General features: G+C 36.5%; 1 protein-coding gene across 2 annotated transcripts in view; it reads right to left on the reverse strand.

Annotated features, from left to right (window-relative positions):
- Positions 1-14,610, reverse strand: part of TMCO3 (transmembrane and coiled-coil domains 3) — a 35,052-nt gene continuing 20,442 nt past the window's right edge. Inside the window, exons 11-15 of one of the 2 annotated variants that reach the window (XR_001412282.1) lie at positions 10,436-10,586; positions 3,918-3,997; positions 3,322-3,471; positions 2,214-2,413; positions 1-1,485 (exon numbers count right to left, since the gene is read on the reverse strand). Coding sequence is in view for 1 of the 2 variants with exons in the window: in XM_014944148.1 (XP_014799634.1) it covers positions 1,372-1,485; positions 3,322-3,471; positions 3,918-3,997; positions 10,436-10,586 (495 nt within the window). In the remaining variant the exon portion in view is untranslated. The remainder of the gene's footprint in view (positions 1,486-2,213; positions 2,414-3,321; positions 3,472-3,917; positions 3,998-10,435; positions 10,587-14,610) is intronic. The other variant, XM_014944148.1, reaches the window with a different exon arrangement.

Raw genomic sequence — 14,610 nt, forward strand, 5'->3', positions numbered from 1 at the left:
TTTTGCTACTTGGAGGACAGCTTTCATTTTAATTGGCAATTTAAACCTGTTTAACATGCATTTTTCTAACCATTTTTGTGGGTACCAAAGTTATTTCAGATAACAGTATGATACTGACCTAAAGTGTTAATATATCTTTAATAGTATTGTTTTTAGCAGATAAACCTCAAGATGATTTTTAAATTGTTTGTCAGAGTAGACTACAGTCTATGAGCAAGCTTTCTCTACGACACTTAAAAGAATGGGTTTTTACAAGGCTTATCCTGCTACACAGAACATTTTAAAGAGCAAAACACATTTAGGATCACATTCAAAACACTGTTTTTCAAAATAACATGATATTTTAAAGAGACTAACAATTTATTCAATGCAAATCCAAAGTATAAAGTTGTGGAGTTCCAAATACACATCCAAGTCTGCCATTTCCAGTTTTGTACAAATTAATTTACTCAGAATAATTTCAAATCTGGCATGGTGTCAGTCCAAAGTTACAGAACTGATATGTTTTTCACATCTGCTTGGAATTAGACTTCCCAGTTTTACTAGATTTAGTCTTGATTTAAAATAAACAAACCTTGTAAACAATTACTGTAAAAGCAGTTAGCAAAAGAATGGGTGACAACTGTCAGTCTTTAAATATAATTTAAGTTACGCCCTTTTCTTACCATCAACTTTTAGTCAAGTATGTAAATAAATACAAGAACTAACACAAATAAAAGTTATCACTATAAGAAAATACATCATATGCTATAATTTGGAATAAAATATCATACAATATTGGCTGCATCATTTGAAATATGGATTTGACTGCTTAAACCAGTTTGATGCTAAACAGTTAAACCTCTTCTTTGTGTAGAGGACTACACTTGTACTCACTGTTAGAAATGTGTTTTGTGATTAATTTTATATTAGTATATTCAACCCCTAAATGTGAAAATGACTCATGTCATTTAGTGAAAGAAGATACCATAGGCACCATAATATTTTTTGCTTTTTAAACAAAATCTGGTGATGAACCAGCAGTAACAAAATAGGATGAAAATTAAAAGGCACATTCAGGCAACAAATAATCAACACAGTTTGCATGATGCTATAATTGAAAAAGAAATAACTTACGCTCTGAGTAATTGATTTGATCACAAACAAATACTCTGGCAGATTCTAATCTGTCAGAGAGAAAGTAAATTTTGTGAAAGGTGTGCAATTCAAATTACAGAATTATTTTTTAGGGTCAGTATAAGGCTTATAACCGAGTGCACGTTAAGAGGACTGACTACTCAAAACCTCTTGTTCTCTGAGTGCATAGAAATACAATGAGCAACGAAGATATTCCTTGTAAGAAGATGTATTCTGTGCATGTGCAAGTCTAAATCAAGTACTTGAGCGTCTTTCAGGTCTCGGAACACATTTCATAATCGCAGCTCTCCACAGGGCAGGGGCAAGTAAAAGGCTTAGAGTAGTCACACTCAGAATAAGAAGATAAACCTGAAAATTGGAAATAAAAGCCATTACTTAGTTTATCATATAACTAAGAGAAGAAGTGACTAGAAGTTTGAAGAGATCAGACTTTTATGGAAAATATTTTCAGAACACTTCACCTGTCTTCCTTACCAACTATGCATATTGTTACAAAAGCAAACAAATGCATGCACAAATCATCTAATTATGTGTTTACCTGGGGTTAAAGATACAAGTACAGAAAACATAAGCTTATAGAAAAACAATTATTTACATGTACAGTTAAGAGGTCAGTTTTGAAAGGTCAAGGTTTGCTAAAAGGTCAAAGGCCAAATACCATTTTATTAAAAAAACCCAAACCTATTCTGACTTAACAATACAGTGGCAAAGTGCACTACTATTTTATACACTCACAAAAGCAAACAAAAATCTCTTTAAGTTGTACTGCACATTTCCTGAAATAAGATCTTAACTACATATTCTGAAAGATTCTTACAAAATGGCAACGGGGAGTAGTTTTGAGGTCTCAAAGAGAAAAATGACTTTTGGAGATTTGAGAGCTGTATACAGTAGACAATCACATGAGAGCTGCCAACAGAAAAAAAATGAAAGCCTAAAGGCCTCCAAGCGCAGTGGGTGGGCCCCTAAACTGGTTCTGGGATCACGTATGGGTATCTTGAAACTCTATACAAACATACAATATTTATAACTCTTAATTATATGCAGGAGCGAACATGAAAATGAATCACCTTTACCTACACAAGTGAACAGCATTGTGTAAGTTTTTCACACGTGCTTCATTTGGAATTGGTTCCAGCATTATGCAGCCCACTTGCTCACACAATGAAAACCTCGCAGCGCCAGCACAGTGTTTTTGTGAGCAGAGATACAGAGGAGAAAGCAGCTAGTGCTAGAAAGTGAGGTCAGTTTTTGTATCTCTGCAGCCATAATTTACCTTATTTCACAAAGCAGACATATTGGAAAAAAAAAAAAAAAAAAAAAAAAGCATTTTTGCAGGATGAAGGGTTTTAGTCCTGCACTGAAGCATCTAGGGGCAGGAATGTGGCAGATGGATACAACCAGAGGCTGTGGTTTCCTATTCTGTGTGCAAAGGTTTTTTTCTTGTACATGGAGGTCTGTGTATAGCAAAGGGATGACTACTGTCAGGGAACGGCAGAAGGGGATCAGTCCCTCCTAGACCTTTTGAATGGTCAGCAAAAAAAAAAAAAAAAAAAAAAAAGGCATTCTCGCAGCTTCAATATAGAACTAAGTTTAAGGTTTCTTTCCTAGGGAATTTTTTCTATGACTATTGAAAAAGCTGGTTGTTTCTTCTGCAGAGGATTTAAAAATTAGCAAGCTTTGCAGGTAAAGATTACAAGTTTGTTTGGTTGTTTAAATATTAAGGCAATTTCCACTTCTCTATATCTGCTTTCTGGTTCTTATTTACTGATATTTCCTTAGTCAAATCCTATACTCTCAGTTACCTCTTTCTATACTATACCAGAATTTTAAAAGCAATGGCTTCTCAGTCTTAGTGACTTAGGTGCTATCTACAACTCACTGCTCAGTTAATAACAAAGGTGTAAGTGAGAGCAGCTAAGGCAAAGCATTTAGAATTAAGCTATTCAAAAGTAAAACCTGCTATTTAAAATATTAAAGTACAATATGCAACAAGTAAAAAATGGAACTAAGAACCCTGTCAGAGACATAGATCTCCCCATTTGTATGGCTGATTCTACTTTTTAGCAGTTAAGAGAGGCCACAAAATTGGAACATATTGGTATTTCAAATACACTGTAATACAAAATCCCAGCAAGTTATTCAGGTGCAAAAAATGAAATTAATAACTATAGAACAGCTTACCTCCCGAGATATGATCCCTGCTCTGCGTGCTCTACTTCCCAGAACAAAAGAGAATTCACTGACTTGTGCCAGTCCTGCTGAGACAATCCACTTGATATACTGGCTCGTCTTTGGAAGAATCAGAGAAAGCACAAGCACTGCCAAGACAAACTTTAAAAATTGATTTTTTTGGGGGGTTGTTGTGGGTTTGGTTGTGGGTTGTTTTTTTTTTAAATAAAAGTAGTGCAACAGATGAAATAGTACAATATTTGTAAGATACCATGCATCAAATACAATAATTCTGGACATAAACTAGTGGACTTCTAAATGTATCTTCTGTATTAATGTCAAAAGAGACAAATATACACTGCACAGTAGAAAGTAGTATCTTGTTTGCTATAATAAAAACACTAAATAACTTTGCCATAGATCCCAAGCTAAACAGACGTTTCTCCATGTGTAACTTATTTTTAACATTAAGTATTTTTAATATCCTAAGAATATTGTACCAAACTATTCTAGTCAGCTCTTGCACAGAATTTCCATTATGGCATGCAGCACAAAGATTATTTAGACCATTAAAAGAGAAAAGAAAAAAAAAAAGGAAAAAGAAATACCTTCATTATGACGACAGACAACGTAAGGAATAGTAAGACTGTGAGTTCATATATTACAAATGTGGGAAAAACATGAAGTCCTAGGAGGAAAGAAAAGAATATTTCAAAGTTTAAGGACAAAATCTTACTATGGCAATTCTCAGAGATAACAATACATTTAATTGCAAGACTCAAAAACAAACAAACAAGAAGCCTTAATATACCTACTAACACTACTTACTTAATCATTAAAGTGCTTCCTGCATTATCCAATAATTTTTCCTTTGGATAGGTTTAGCACAAACAATATTCCCAATTGGGTTAAATTATATATGACCAATGCAGGAGCACTTCCATTTATAAATTTTCCTCTTTTCCACACCAGTCAACAATCCAGAATCTGACTTGAAACACACCTCTAAGGAAAGCTATAAAATTACTGCAGGAAAACAATTCCATTGTTCTGCACAGTGATTGTAACATACACTTTTCTAGCTGTTTAACATTTTTGTATGACATGGTAACGGACTATCCTGTGGGAGGAACGTGATATTCAGTATTTACACAGACTATAGCTACAACAGCAAATGTAATTGTTTTGATCCCATGACCCTCGTGTGCAAACACTGAAAGTCACCTGAACTGGAAAAGTCACTTAGACTGGAAACAGGTGAAGTCATAAACCCCTGAGCATGGTCTAACAATTAAGGAATTATATAAACCCCCACTACTATGATGTTGGAGGTTTGGGGTTTTTTGGGGGAGTGGGGGTGTCTGTCCTTTTTTTTCCTTTACCCTTTTCTTCAATTTTTTGTCATTTTTATTTGGTAATTATATGAAGCAAGATAACAAGAACCATCAAGAGCACAGAAACATAAAACTAAATCCTGCAAATATTAAGCAGAAGAAAAAGAAGTGTTTGCTGGAGAAGTCCTGGAGTCACTGAGGAAGAATCTTACTCACAGCTGACTAAGTCCTTTTTTTCCTCCTAGTGTATAAGGAACTTCTGCAGGCAAACGTAACTGTGTATCTTTGGAAGTACATTCGTTTTTCATAACAGCTCTTAAAAAGAGGAACCAAAATAGCGGTGGTGCTCCTGATAAATCCATAATAGTTGGCAGTTCTCCAACCCAATTATTTCTGGTGAAGGACAGGAGTTTAACTTTCTAAAGCATGAGGCGTGTAAATTGATGCTGTAACATCTTACTTCAACACGAGACAAGTTTTCACTAATTTTCCCCGACCCACAGAGCAGCAGAGCCAGAAGGACTGTAAAGAACTAAGAGTCATTTTCTATTCCTGAGCGCACAAGAGAAGTTACTTGCAGTAACTTCATGACATTTTGTCCATATTCCATTGTGGATAAAACCACATTTCAAGTACATCAGATTTTTATACAAGTGCTCCCCAGTCAGCGTGCACACACCCAGTCTTATTTCTTAATTTCCCTCCAGCTACTGAAGCACAAATGCACAAGACTATCAAAACAAGGGGAGAGACGGCAGAACAAGAGACACAAAAAAAAGGATCCTCACGCATGCACATACGTACACAGAGGAGCAAGTAGCTTCTGGTTTTGTACTGTTTATCATGTGCACATTGCTCGTTCACATCCATGAAACACAACTAGAGAAATACAGCCTGTAACAATGCCGTGCTTGATAAGAGGGCCAACTCTGCCACATCTGGAATTGAAGATTTCGGAGGGAGCCTATAAAATGCAGCCCAATGCTCTCTCATCACAACTAGCTGATCCACCTTTTCAGTTCTGGAGAGCAGACAGGCAGCCTGAAGTTCATTTGGAACAGCCTCCCCAGTATGAAAATTATTACTATATTCATAAAGAGCTGAGGCACAAACTACCACAGACTTCTACAGGAACCTGTGGAGGAAGTGTTTGTAAGGTGAAGCAAGCCTAAACCTGTTACATATGCTATTCTGAGCAAACAAACAAGTATCCCAGCACACAGACACGTTTTGGGGGAAATAAATCCCACCATAGTGGATTTCATGGTCATTACAGACCTTAGCACCAGCCTAAAATGAAAATGTAGGGTAAGGCCACAAGTCACATCAGACTGCTAATACAAGCAGATGAAACCTTCCTGACAACTCGAATGCCATCAGAAGGATTAGCTTCATGCAGAAGGTATATGAATATAAGCATTTATTTCAGTGGTTTTAATCAGAGTTTGTGACTGAGCTGAGGAGTCACTATAGACTTGTTCTCTACGATGGGAGAAAAACTCCAACCAAATATTTCAAGAACTTCACCACCATTATCAGGCAGCACGTGGCACGTTGGCCTGTCACCAATAGCTTAGATATCACTTTGGTACATTTTCAGAGAGCTTAGCATATACCACGGGACTTCAGTTGTAAACAGTGTTCTGGAATAAATGGAATGGAGGCCTTGGGGTGAAGGTGACCTTGCATCAATGTGAAGCCAAAAAGTCATATAAGTTGGTCTGTGTTCTTCTATGGATGATAACAGGCAAGATTTTGCACATTCTTTTTATAAGTACTTTTTTCTTAAGAGGTAGACTCCCCCTCTCCCCTGATTAGACAGATTCCACCAATCTGCTGGATGGCTGCTTGCACATGAAGATTCAAATGCAGTCATGACAGCATCCTGAAAGATTCAGCATCAAGAAAAGGAATCTTGGAGATCTTTGATGGCAAACAAGATTACAGAAACCAGGACTCTTTTTGGTAAAATTGAAGCCAGTAGAATTAATTCCGACATATCCTCAAGCCAGGACACCACAGAGAAAAATCCCATTAGTGATGCACTGGGATGCTGTATCTACTGAGAGTCTTAATGAACCTAAGATCATAGCTAGCAAATGCTACAGCCCAGGCTAGATTAATTACCGACATTCATCTCCATGTTTCTGCAAAGGGCAAAGTCCTCTTGATTCTAACATCAGTTCTGAGAGCTGGAAACCTCCAAGTTTCATTGTGGTCCATGCAGGACAACAAAACAGTAGAGCTGGATGGATAAGGAGAAGGCGATGCACGTCACCAAATGAATGCCAGTTGGGATCTTCCTTTGATTTCTCTCAAATTCAACAGAAATGTTAAGAGGCCCATCAGAGAAACACTGTGTGTGTGTTTGTTCTGAACAGTGGTAGAGCTGACAGTGTCAGCATCACCCGTCTTCTGAAGAAAAAGACCGCACTGTTAAAGGGCTTTCAGCATCTTGCATTCAAGGTTCAACGCTGACCACAGGATTCACCCAGAAGGGAAATATGGAGCCTGGCAAGTGAGTACATCTGTACAACACATTGGGGATTTTGTGAGTCAGTGTAAGTAATCTGCCTCCTCACCACTGGCAGATAGTGTTCTGATGTCCAATTACAAACTCCATATACCCTGTAGACTGATAAAAAAAGGGATATTGGAACTTTGGGGAAAAAAAGTCAGTCTATGCAAAGATGCCTTCGCTTCAGGGGGGAAAAAAAAAGTCAGTCTATGCAAAGATGCCTTCCATCCTTCTAAAAAGCAATCAGGGGGATGGAGCACTTCTGCTACGAGGACAGGCTGTTTCTAAAAAGCAATCAAAGCAAAATCAAATTATGCAGACGGGGAAGGCGAAGAATCCGAGTACTAGGTACCCAAACAGAAATGATAAAGTTTGTTCTCAAAATGTGGCTCTAAGGGATCAACAAAATCATATGATGCAGAGGGGGAAGGTGAAGAATCTGAGTACTAGGTACCCAAACAGAAATGATAAAGTTTGTTCTCAAAATGTGGCTCTAAGGGATCAGTCCAGATGTGCTCTCAGAAATATCAGTGAGGACAGAGACTAACAGGAACTTTCTAACCTCAGTAGATGGCAAAGACAGCCAGAAAATTTGAAAACCACAGAGGCCTAAATGAACGTACAGATGGAGAGTAACTCAAAGTACAGCGGTTAATGCCTAACTGCAAAGGTGTGTTATTCCCACAAAGGCACCCATGCGTGAATCTGAAAGCAGTAGCATTACACAGGTCAACCTAAGGGCAGGACCAGTGCTATAGGTATTACATAAGCAGCTACTATTCAGCTCAGCTTTTAGGCACCAGAAGGATTTCTGTAGTGAGAACAGAAAAGCTGGTATTTAAGACAAGCAAAATAGGAACTAACTTTTCCAAATGACATATTTACAGTCAATTTTCAAGTAAGTAAAATTTTTCTATTTATTCCTTTATTCTAAAAGGAACGGAAATTAGATTACTGCAGTGGTGTACCATACCACCTCAGGTTCTCAAGTGTTTCTGCTCTCTATAATAAGGTGCTTGCTCCATATAGCAACCAGCCTTCACTTAAGGCGGGGGGGAGGAATGGGAGGGAAGAATCTTTTCTTGTGGCCTTTATATAATTTCACATAGTAAATCTCTCTATATTTATAGATACATATCATTTGCACGTACATGTAAGGAGAGAGGAAGCAAGAAGTCTTTTCTTACTAGGTTTCTTTTTAAGAAGGTTAAGGAATACTTTTTATCCTACTTGGGTTTCCTTTGCAACATCACAACTCCTCTTTTTAAAACCTACTTCTTTGCCACCCCACAGAACTTCCTGTTAACCACAAAATTTGAAAGTAATTGAAAGTAAAGGGGGAAAGGAAGGATAACATTTATTTGTAAAGTTGTTTTGGTGGTTTGTTTGTTGTTCATTTTTTGGTTTTTTTGTTTGTTTTTTTTTTACAAGCAAGCATTGTCACATTTTGTCAAGAGGCTCATTTTTCTGGTTTTTAGCTAACTTTCTTCTGAGGTAGGAATAACACCCATTTTATGTAAAACCAAACAAACCGGTTATGCAATTTTCTTTCCCTTCTTGCAATTATAATGGTAGCAAGAGTTAAAGTTTTTTTGGTTTTTTTTTTTTTTTAATTCTGTAACAGAACTACCAGAATAATTTCCTGACAGTATAACGTAGGCTATCTGGAGTGCTGCCAGCATGCCAACCAAGGTCTTGTTATTTTCTTGGACCGTACCAAAGTCTTAACCTCCAGTCTTAATTTGTGCAGTCACAAGTGTGTAGGACAGTATTTTTCTTCAGTCCATTGTAAAATTAACTTCAGGCTTATAATTACTTGTCATGCTTTGTAACCCTGGTAACAATATCTGCTCCATCACCATCTTTACTAAAACACATGAACAACTTACCTGTGAGCACTTAGCAATTACTCATCCAACCTTGTCAGATTTATGGGCCCAAGAGTTTTAGCATAGCTCACCACTTTCCTCCCTTTATTCAAAAATAAGTTATTCAAGTAAACATATCTATTACTAAGCGACCTGACTGATCAGCACCAGCTATTGTCATGGGCTGAGTAAAACAAAAAATCAAGGCTAGCAAGTGTAACTATTGCCTTTTTATTTTGACAACCACCAGAAACAGGTTTTGTTTCTGTTATGAAAAAATGGGTATCAAACAGGTACATAAGGAAAGGCATTAAAATTATGCTGATGGGACTTCACTATTCTCTGAATAAACATGTGGAGATAAAAAGAACGATAGAAAACTTAAAACTGAAAGAAAAACCAAGGGTGGTCTTGAAAAAAACCAAACCCAAACCCTCAAACCCTAAGGATTTCCTGAGTAAGCATGGTTTGAAGGAGGTTGGATTTGTTTGATGGGCCAGGTTCAAACACCCTATTTTAGACCTTGGAATGCCCCCAAAATAGGACACGCAATGTCCTATACAATGCAGAGGGAGAGCCAAGTGCTTTCACAGGGCCTGTCTCCTCACTCACTGTACATAAGCACTTCAGTAACATGTTTCAATTTCCTTTAGAGAAAGCATATTGGGGCATGCACAGACAGCTAGAGAATGTAGCTGTTCCAAAATGAAGCTAGTGATTGAATGTAAATATTCTCAGAGTTAACTTGTTTTGGAAAACAAGCACGATGAGTTACTCTCCTGGCCTTAGGTATCAATGCTGCATTTCCATTGGCATTGGGGTAGTCTCTGATACACATCTTGTTCAATTATTTTTTCCCCTGTCTTGAGAACACACAGATCACATTTTCCTAGCTAAAGAAACAAGATGCTATAAAAAAAAAATAATATCTGTTTCCATTATTATATCCTGCTTCTAGAGAAAACCAAGCCACGAGAACCTGAAATCTACTCTACCAATTGACTCAAAATAGTAATACAATTGTAGTACAAATTACAAATATAGCCACTGTGAAGACACAACATTTAAAAAAAAAAACACCAAAAAACAACCCAACACCCAAACAAAATCCTTTTTCCCTTAAAATTTTTAGTTACATGCTTTAAATATTGTGAATTCAGAATTAACAATGAAAAACTGACATTAAAACAAGAACTGAGCGTACAACATGGAAATTCCTTATGAAAATGAATGTTACATTTAAAAATATAAGCAAAGGCAAACCAATACTGTGGTCAGTTAACAGTTTAATATTTTAACAAAATCAAATCTACCTCGTCCCCCCAGTTTGTAGACACCGTTTTTCTCTCCTCCCCCATATTTGTTAGGTTAACATTATTTTTTAAGTAAGTTTTCTTAGTAGTTACCTATGGATGCAAAGAAAATGATGGCAAGGAAGTCACGTATTGGTTCAATACAGGACATAATCTCCTCAGAAACCATGTGACCCTGAGAAGAGATCAGAGCTCCGGCTAAGAAGCATCCCAGCTCCATTGAAACATCCAACAGCTCTGTGATCTGTCAAGGAATAACAAGAGAATCTATTGCTGTTCTCTAGCCCCGAGTGACTTTATATACCATTTCACAGTGAAATTATAAAACTGCACATTATACCAAATGTAGGAAATCGCTATGTCTTTATGCAAGGTCAACAACAAATAGAATTCAGTTTGTTTATTTCAGTGCTCTGCAGTATGGTGGTTATACAAAAGACTCACAAAACCAGTTTTTACCTCCATGTTACTTCCTTCCCCACAAAAACAAAAATAAATGTCTTAATCTACATTGTAATGCTTTGTGTCACTCTTAGGGATAGCATCTGATTTCATAAAACCAAGAAAGACTATAACAGCTTCGGAGTGAGGATTACATAATACATTGCGGCTGTGAAATAAAACAGTAAGAACAGCATATTTTCCAGCTGCCAAGCAAGGGGAAAAAATAAAAATCAAAGCTTACAACTTGGGAGAATAGTCTCAATTTAGCAGAAATCCCAGGCATAAATTACATTTTATTATTGTAAATTGGACTTAACTGTGCCTGTGTGCTTTACTGAATAGGGATGCATGTAAGCATGCAAAGTAAACTGCTGAAATGAAGCACGATATTTATTTGTAAGAATTCATACTGCTTCATTCTTTTTTATTATTTGAATACAGTACTAGAGGGAAGAAGTGTGACACTTGTAAAGAGACCGAACTAAAACAAAAGCAACTGCTTAAGGCTATGCTCAGAACATTAAAAAAAAAAAAAGCAGCACTTTTAGCTGGCATAAAGTATGTTTTTAAATAATTACTTTAAAATCATGCTGCTGCTGACGGTCATCTACTGAGAAAGGACAATGCTATTAATGTTAATAGAACATTTAAAATTGAAGACTTATTGCCATACTAATTTAGATTAAGCAACAATACACCATAGTACATTTACGGACAACATTCATCATATCTTGAATGGTGTTACACTGCAAGGTATGAAGCTGAAACTCAAGTGACTCGAAATTAATGGAGGAGAGCAAGAGACACAATAAACAAGTCTCCAAGCTATGCATAAAATGCCACATAAAAATAAACCCCAGACTTTTTTGTATTGAAGTATTAATGTCTGAATGCTCACAACATAACTCCGTTTGTGCTAACAGGCTGTAATTTATTGCAAGACATTTAAGAAAACAAATTGGTTCTGTCAGCTAATGCAAATAGTTGCTGATCAGGCAAAACCAACAAAATAACATTATAATGTTACTCCCATTTTAAAACAAAAAGAAATTTCAGTGCCTTTCACCACAATTTGAAATAGTAAGAGGGAAGAATATACGTAAAAGGCTTTAAAACCACCAAAAGATAGATAAGATTAAGGGAACAATTATGAATAGAAAACACGTAAGCTCTTCTCAATCACATATTAGTTGTTTTAAGTGGCACCACCTCTTGAGTATGATTAAGATCCAATATAGTCTCTTTAAAGAAAGCTGGAAGTATTCTTACTACTCAGCTATAATTCCCCCACATTTAAGTGTCATCAGCTATAACAGAGCTCCAGATCAAAACTTTTATAGCTAATATTTTAAGTATTCCCATGTACATGGTCAGGTTACCATGTAAGAAGGGATTTAGCATCTCTTGTATCAGAATTGCACGATACTCTGTTGTTATGAGAATCACTATTCAAGTAAGGAGCAATTTAAGTAAAGAAGGAAACATGCTTGTTCAGAAAGCAGCAGGCATAACTGGAGCAAACTGTTAAGTCCCTCTGGGTTTGCTCCCACAGCATAAAAATTGAATTCCATTCCTTCACTCTATGGTAAGCTAAGTATGAGCTCAAGGGCCTGGTAGATAAAAAAAAGTTTTGCTAACTTTTGTCTGCTCTCTAGGTACTACACAGCTTCAGGTCTACAAAATCCATAGTTCACACACAGAAAAGTGTTAAGTGGATGAAGGGGCAAAAAAAAACCCCCAAAGATTACATTATTTTCTAAATCTCATCTCCCTTCCTCTTCAGATTTATGACTCTTTTTACTGTTCCCATCCTGGTCTCTGGTTGCCCAATAATATTACCAATAAGTGGATACATTTCCTCAACTAAATCTATAGCATCAAGGTTTATTAAATATAATGAGTAGGCATGCGCACACACACCGGAGAGGGTGTGTTTAGTGGCAGGAAGGCATTCTCAGCAAAATTTCTTATATAAGCAAAACTTGTAAAGTATTTTGCATTTAGCATTCCCTTTCTACTTGCACCATTTTTAATGTTTTGCCTTTACCAAACAGGGCTCTAACAATTACTAATCCCTGGGCTCTGCAGTATCCTCTCCCCAACTTCTACATTACAGAAAGCTTTTTCAGCCAAAATTAAATTAAAAGTTTTGTCAATTTGCATGTTTTTCCCAGTAGAATTTAGTTTTCAGTTGCTTTCAAAGGTCCCATTTCACTCTAATTCAGAGAAGATTGCTTTGCTTTCACTAGAATATTGGATTTTTATGTTCAAATGTTCTACCATAGCAATAAGTAAAAGAAATAAAACATTACTGTTATAACATGTTCCAGTTGAATTTCCACCATTTGTTCAGCAGTTGTTTTTGCCTATATTCTCTAATAACGTGTATCTTATTGCTCATCTTTAATCATCATAGAAGCTGAATGAATAAGGTAAGCCAGTAAAATTAAAGAAATCCCTGATGGAAATAAATGTTATTAGAACTTCAGGCCTTAGTAATTTAAATCTGCCCCAGAGTAAAGAGGTGAATTCTAAGCTTGCATTTTAAAGTAGTAAAGCCTTAACAGAAATGGAAACAATTTTTAATGGGTCTTGCAAAAACTGCATCTCAACTGTATTTTATTTAAAAATTAACTACAATATTTGAGATTAAAGTTCTTCCTTAATATTCTCCTTTTAATCGATAGAAAAGAATTCATAAGCAAGTGATGAGCCATTGAGAAGTACTCCAGGCAGACAAGGAATGACATTCCTAACACACTGCAGGAAAAAGTATGGACATTTTCATATATAAAGTACTGCAATAACATAGCTATATTTTCTTTTCATTTTTTTGGTACATAAAGCAAGCTGGCAACTTTTCCCCCCCATTTGCTGCCATCATCCCAGGTCAACCATAAGGCAGTCAAACTGGAAGCCACTTACCCCACACACACCTATGTGTGTGCACAGTCCTATAAACACAAATGTAACCGCTATCCTTCTTGTCAGGTCATGTTTTTTTTCTTTTCCAATTCTTTAGTAACATTTAGCAACTTAGTTTTAAAACATAACAAAACTGACCACTGGTGTCCTGCAGATATCTGATACAGCAATTAATTATCAGGATAGTGTTTAAAAAATTTTCCTTCTAATGTTTTTGTCCATACAGAACATGAGAAAAGCAACACCAGTGAACATGCTGGCTGACTTAGAACATGTTTTTCAGCTCATTGTGTTCTATAGCTGGACCTAAAAGTACCCGTTCAGCCATCAATCCTAAATGGGCACATGTAAAATCATAAGCTAAATTTGCTCTTTATGTCGTGATTCAGGAGAACAGTTCCCCAGTTTAAAAAAATAATTAAAAAAAATTGTAGTATCTGCATAATTCAAAGCTTGAAAAGGAGGCTGAAAGTGCAATAATGATCTCCTGAAGCTTTGTTACAGGTGACGAGGCACATGATTGAAAGATGGACAACTGTGCCTCAAAGTCAGCTAGCCTTTTATAGGACTGGCACTTGACACAATCCTTGCCCTGATGCATCTAACTACTTGAGGGGAAAAAGGGAGGGGGAATTTCAGTTACTTCTGAGAATATCTGGGAACAGAACGAGGTATCTTAAGCTCCAAATCTTGGTAAAATAGCTCATGTTTGGGATTTGATGCATCTTTTAGTTTATCAAGAAGAGATGTATTTAAGATTCTGTTTCAGCTTTAATGTGTTGCAATGTTATCCAAGTGAGCCCAACAGTTCAGAAATGCTCAAAAGTCACTTCCATACAGAAAGTTCCTTCACCTGACAGGATAACCCTTGCATCAAAATTCCTTACTCACACTGCAGT

This window comes from Calidris pugnax, unplaced genomic scaffold, assembly GCF_001431845.1.
Source record: "Calidris pugnax isolate Ruff unplaced genomic scaffold, ASM143184v1 scaffold69, whole genome shotgun sequence".
Taxonomy (NCBI): domain Eukaryota; kingdom Metazoa; phylum Chordata; class Aves; order Charadriiformes; family Scolopacidae; genus Calidris; species Calidris pugnax.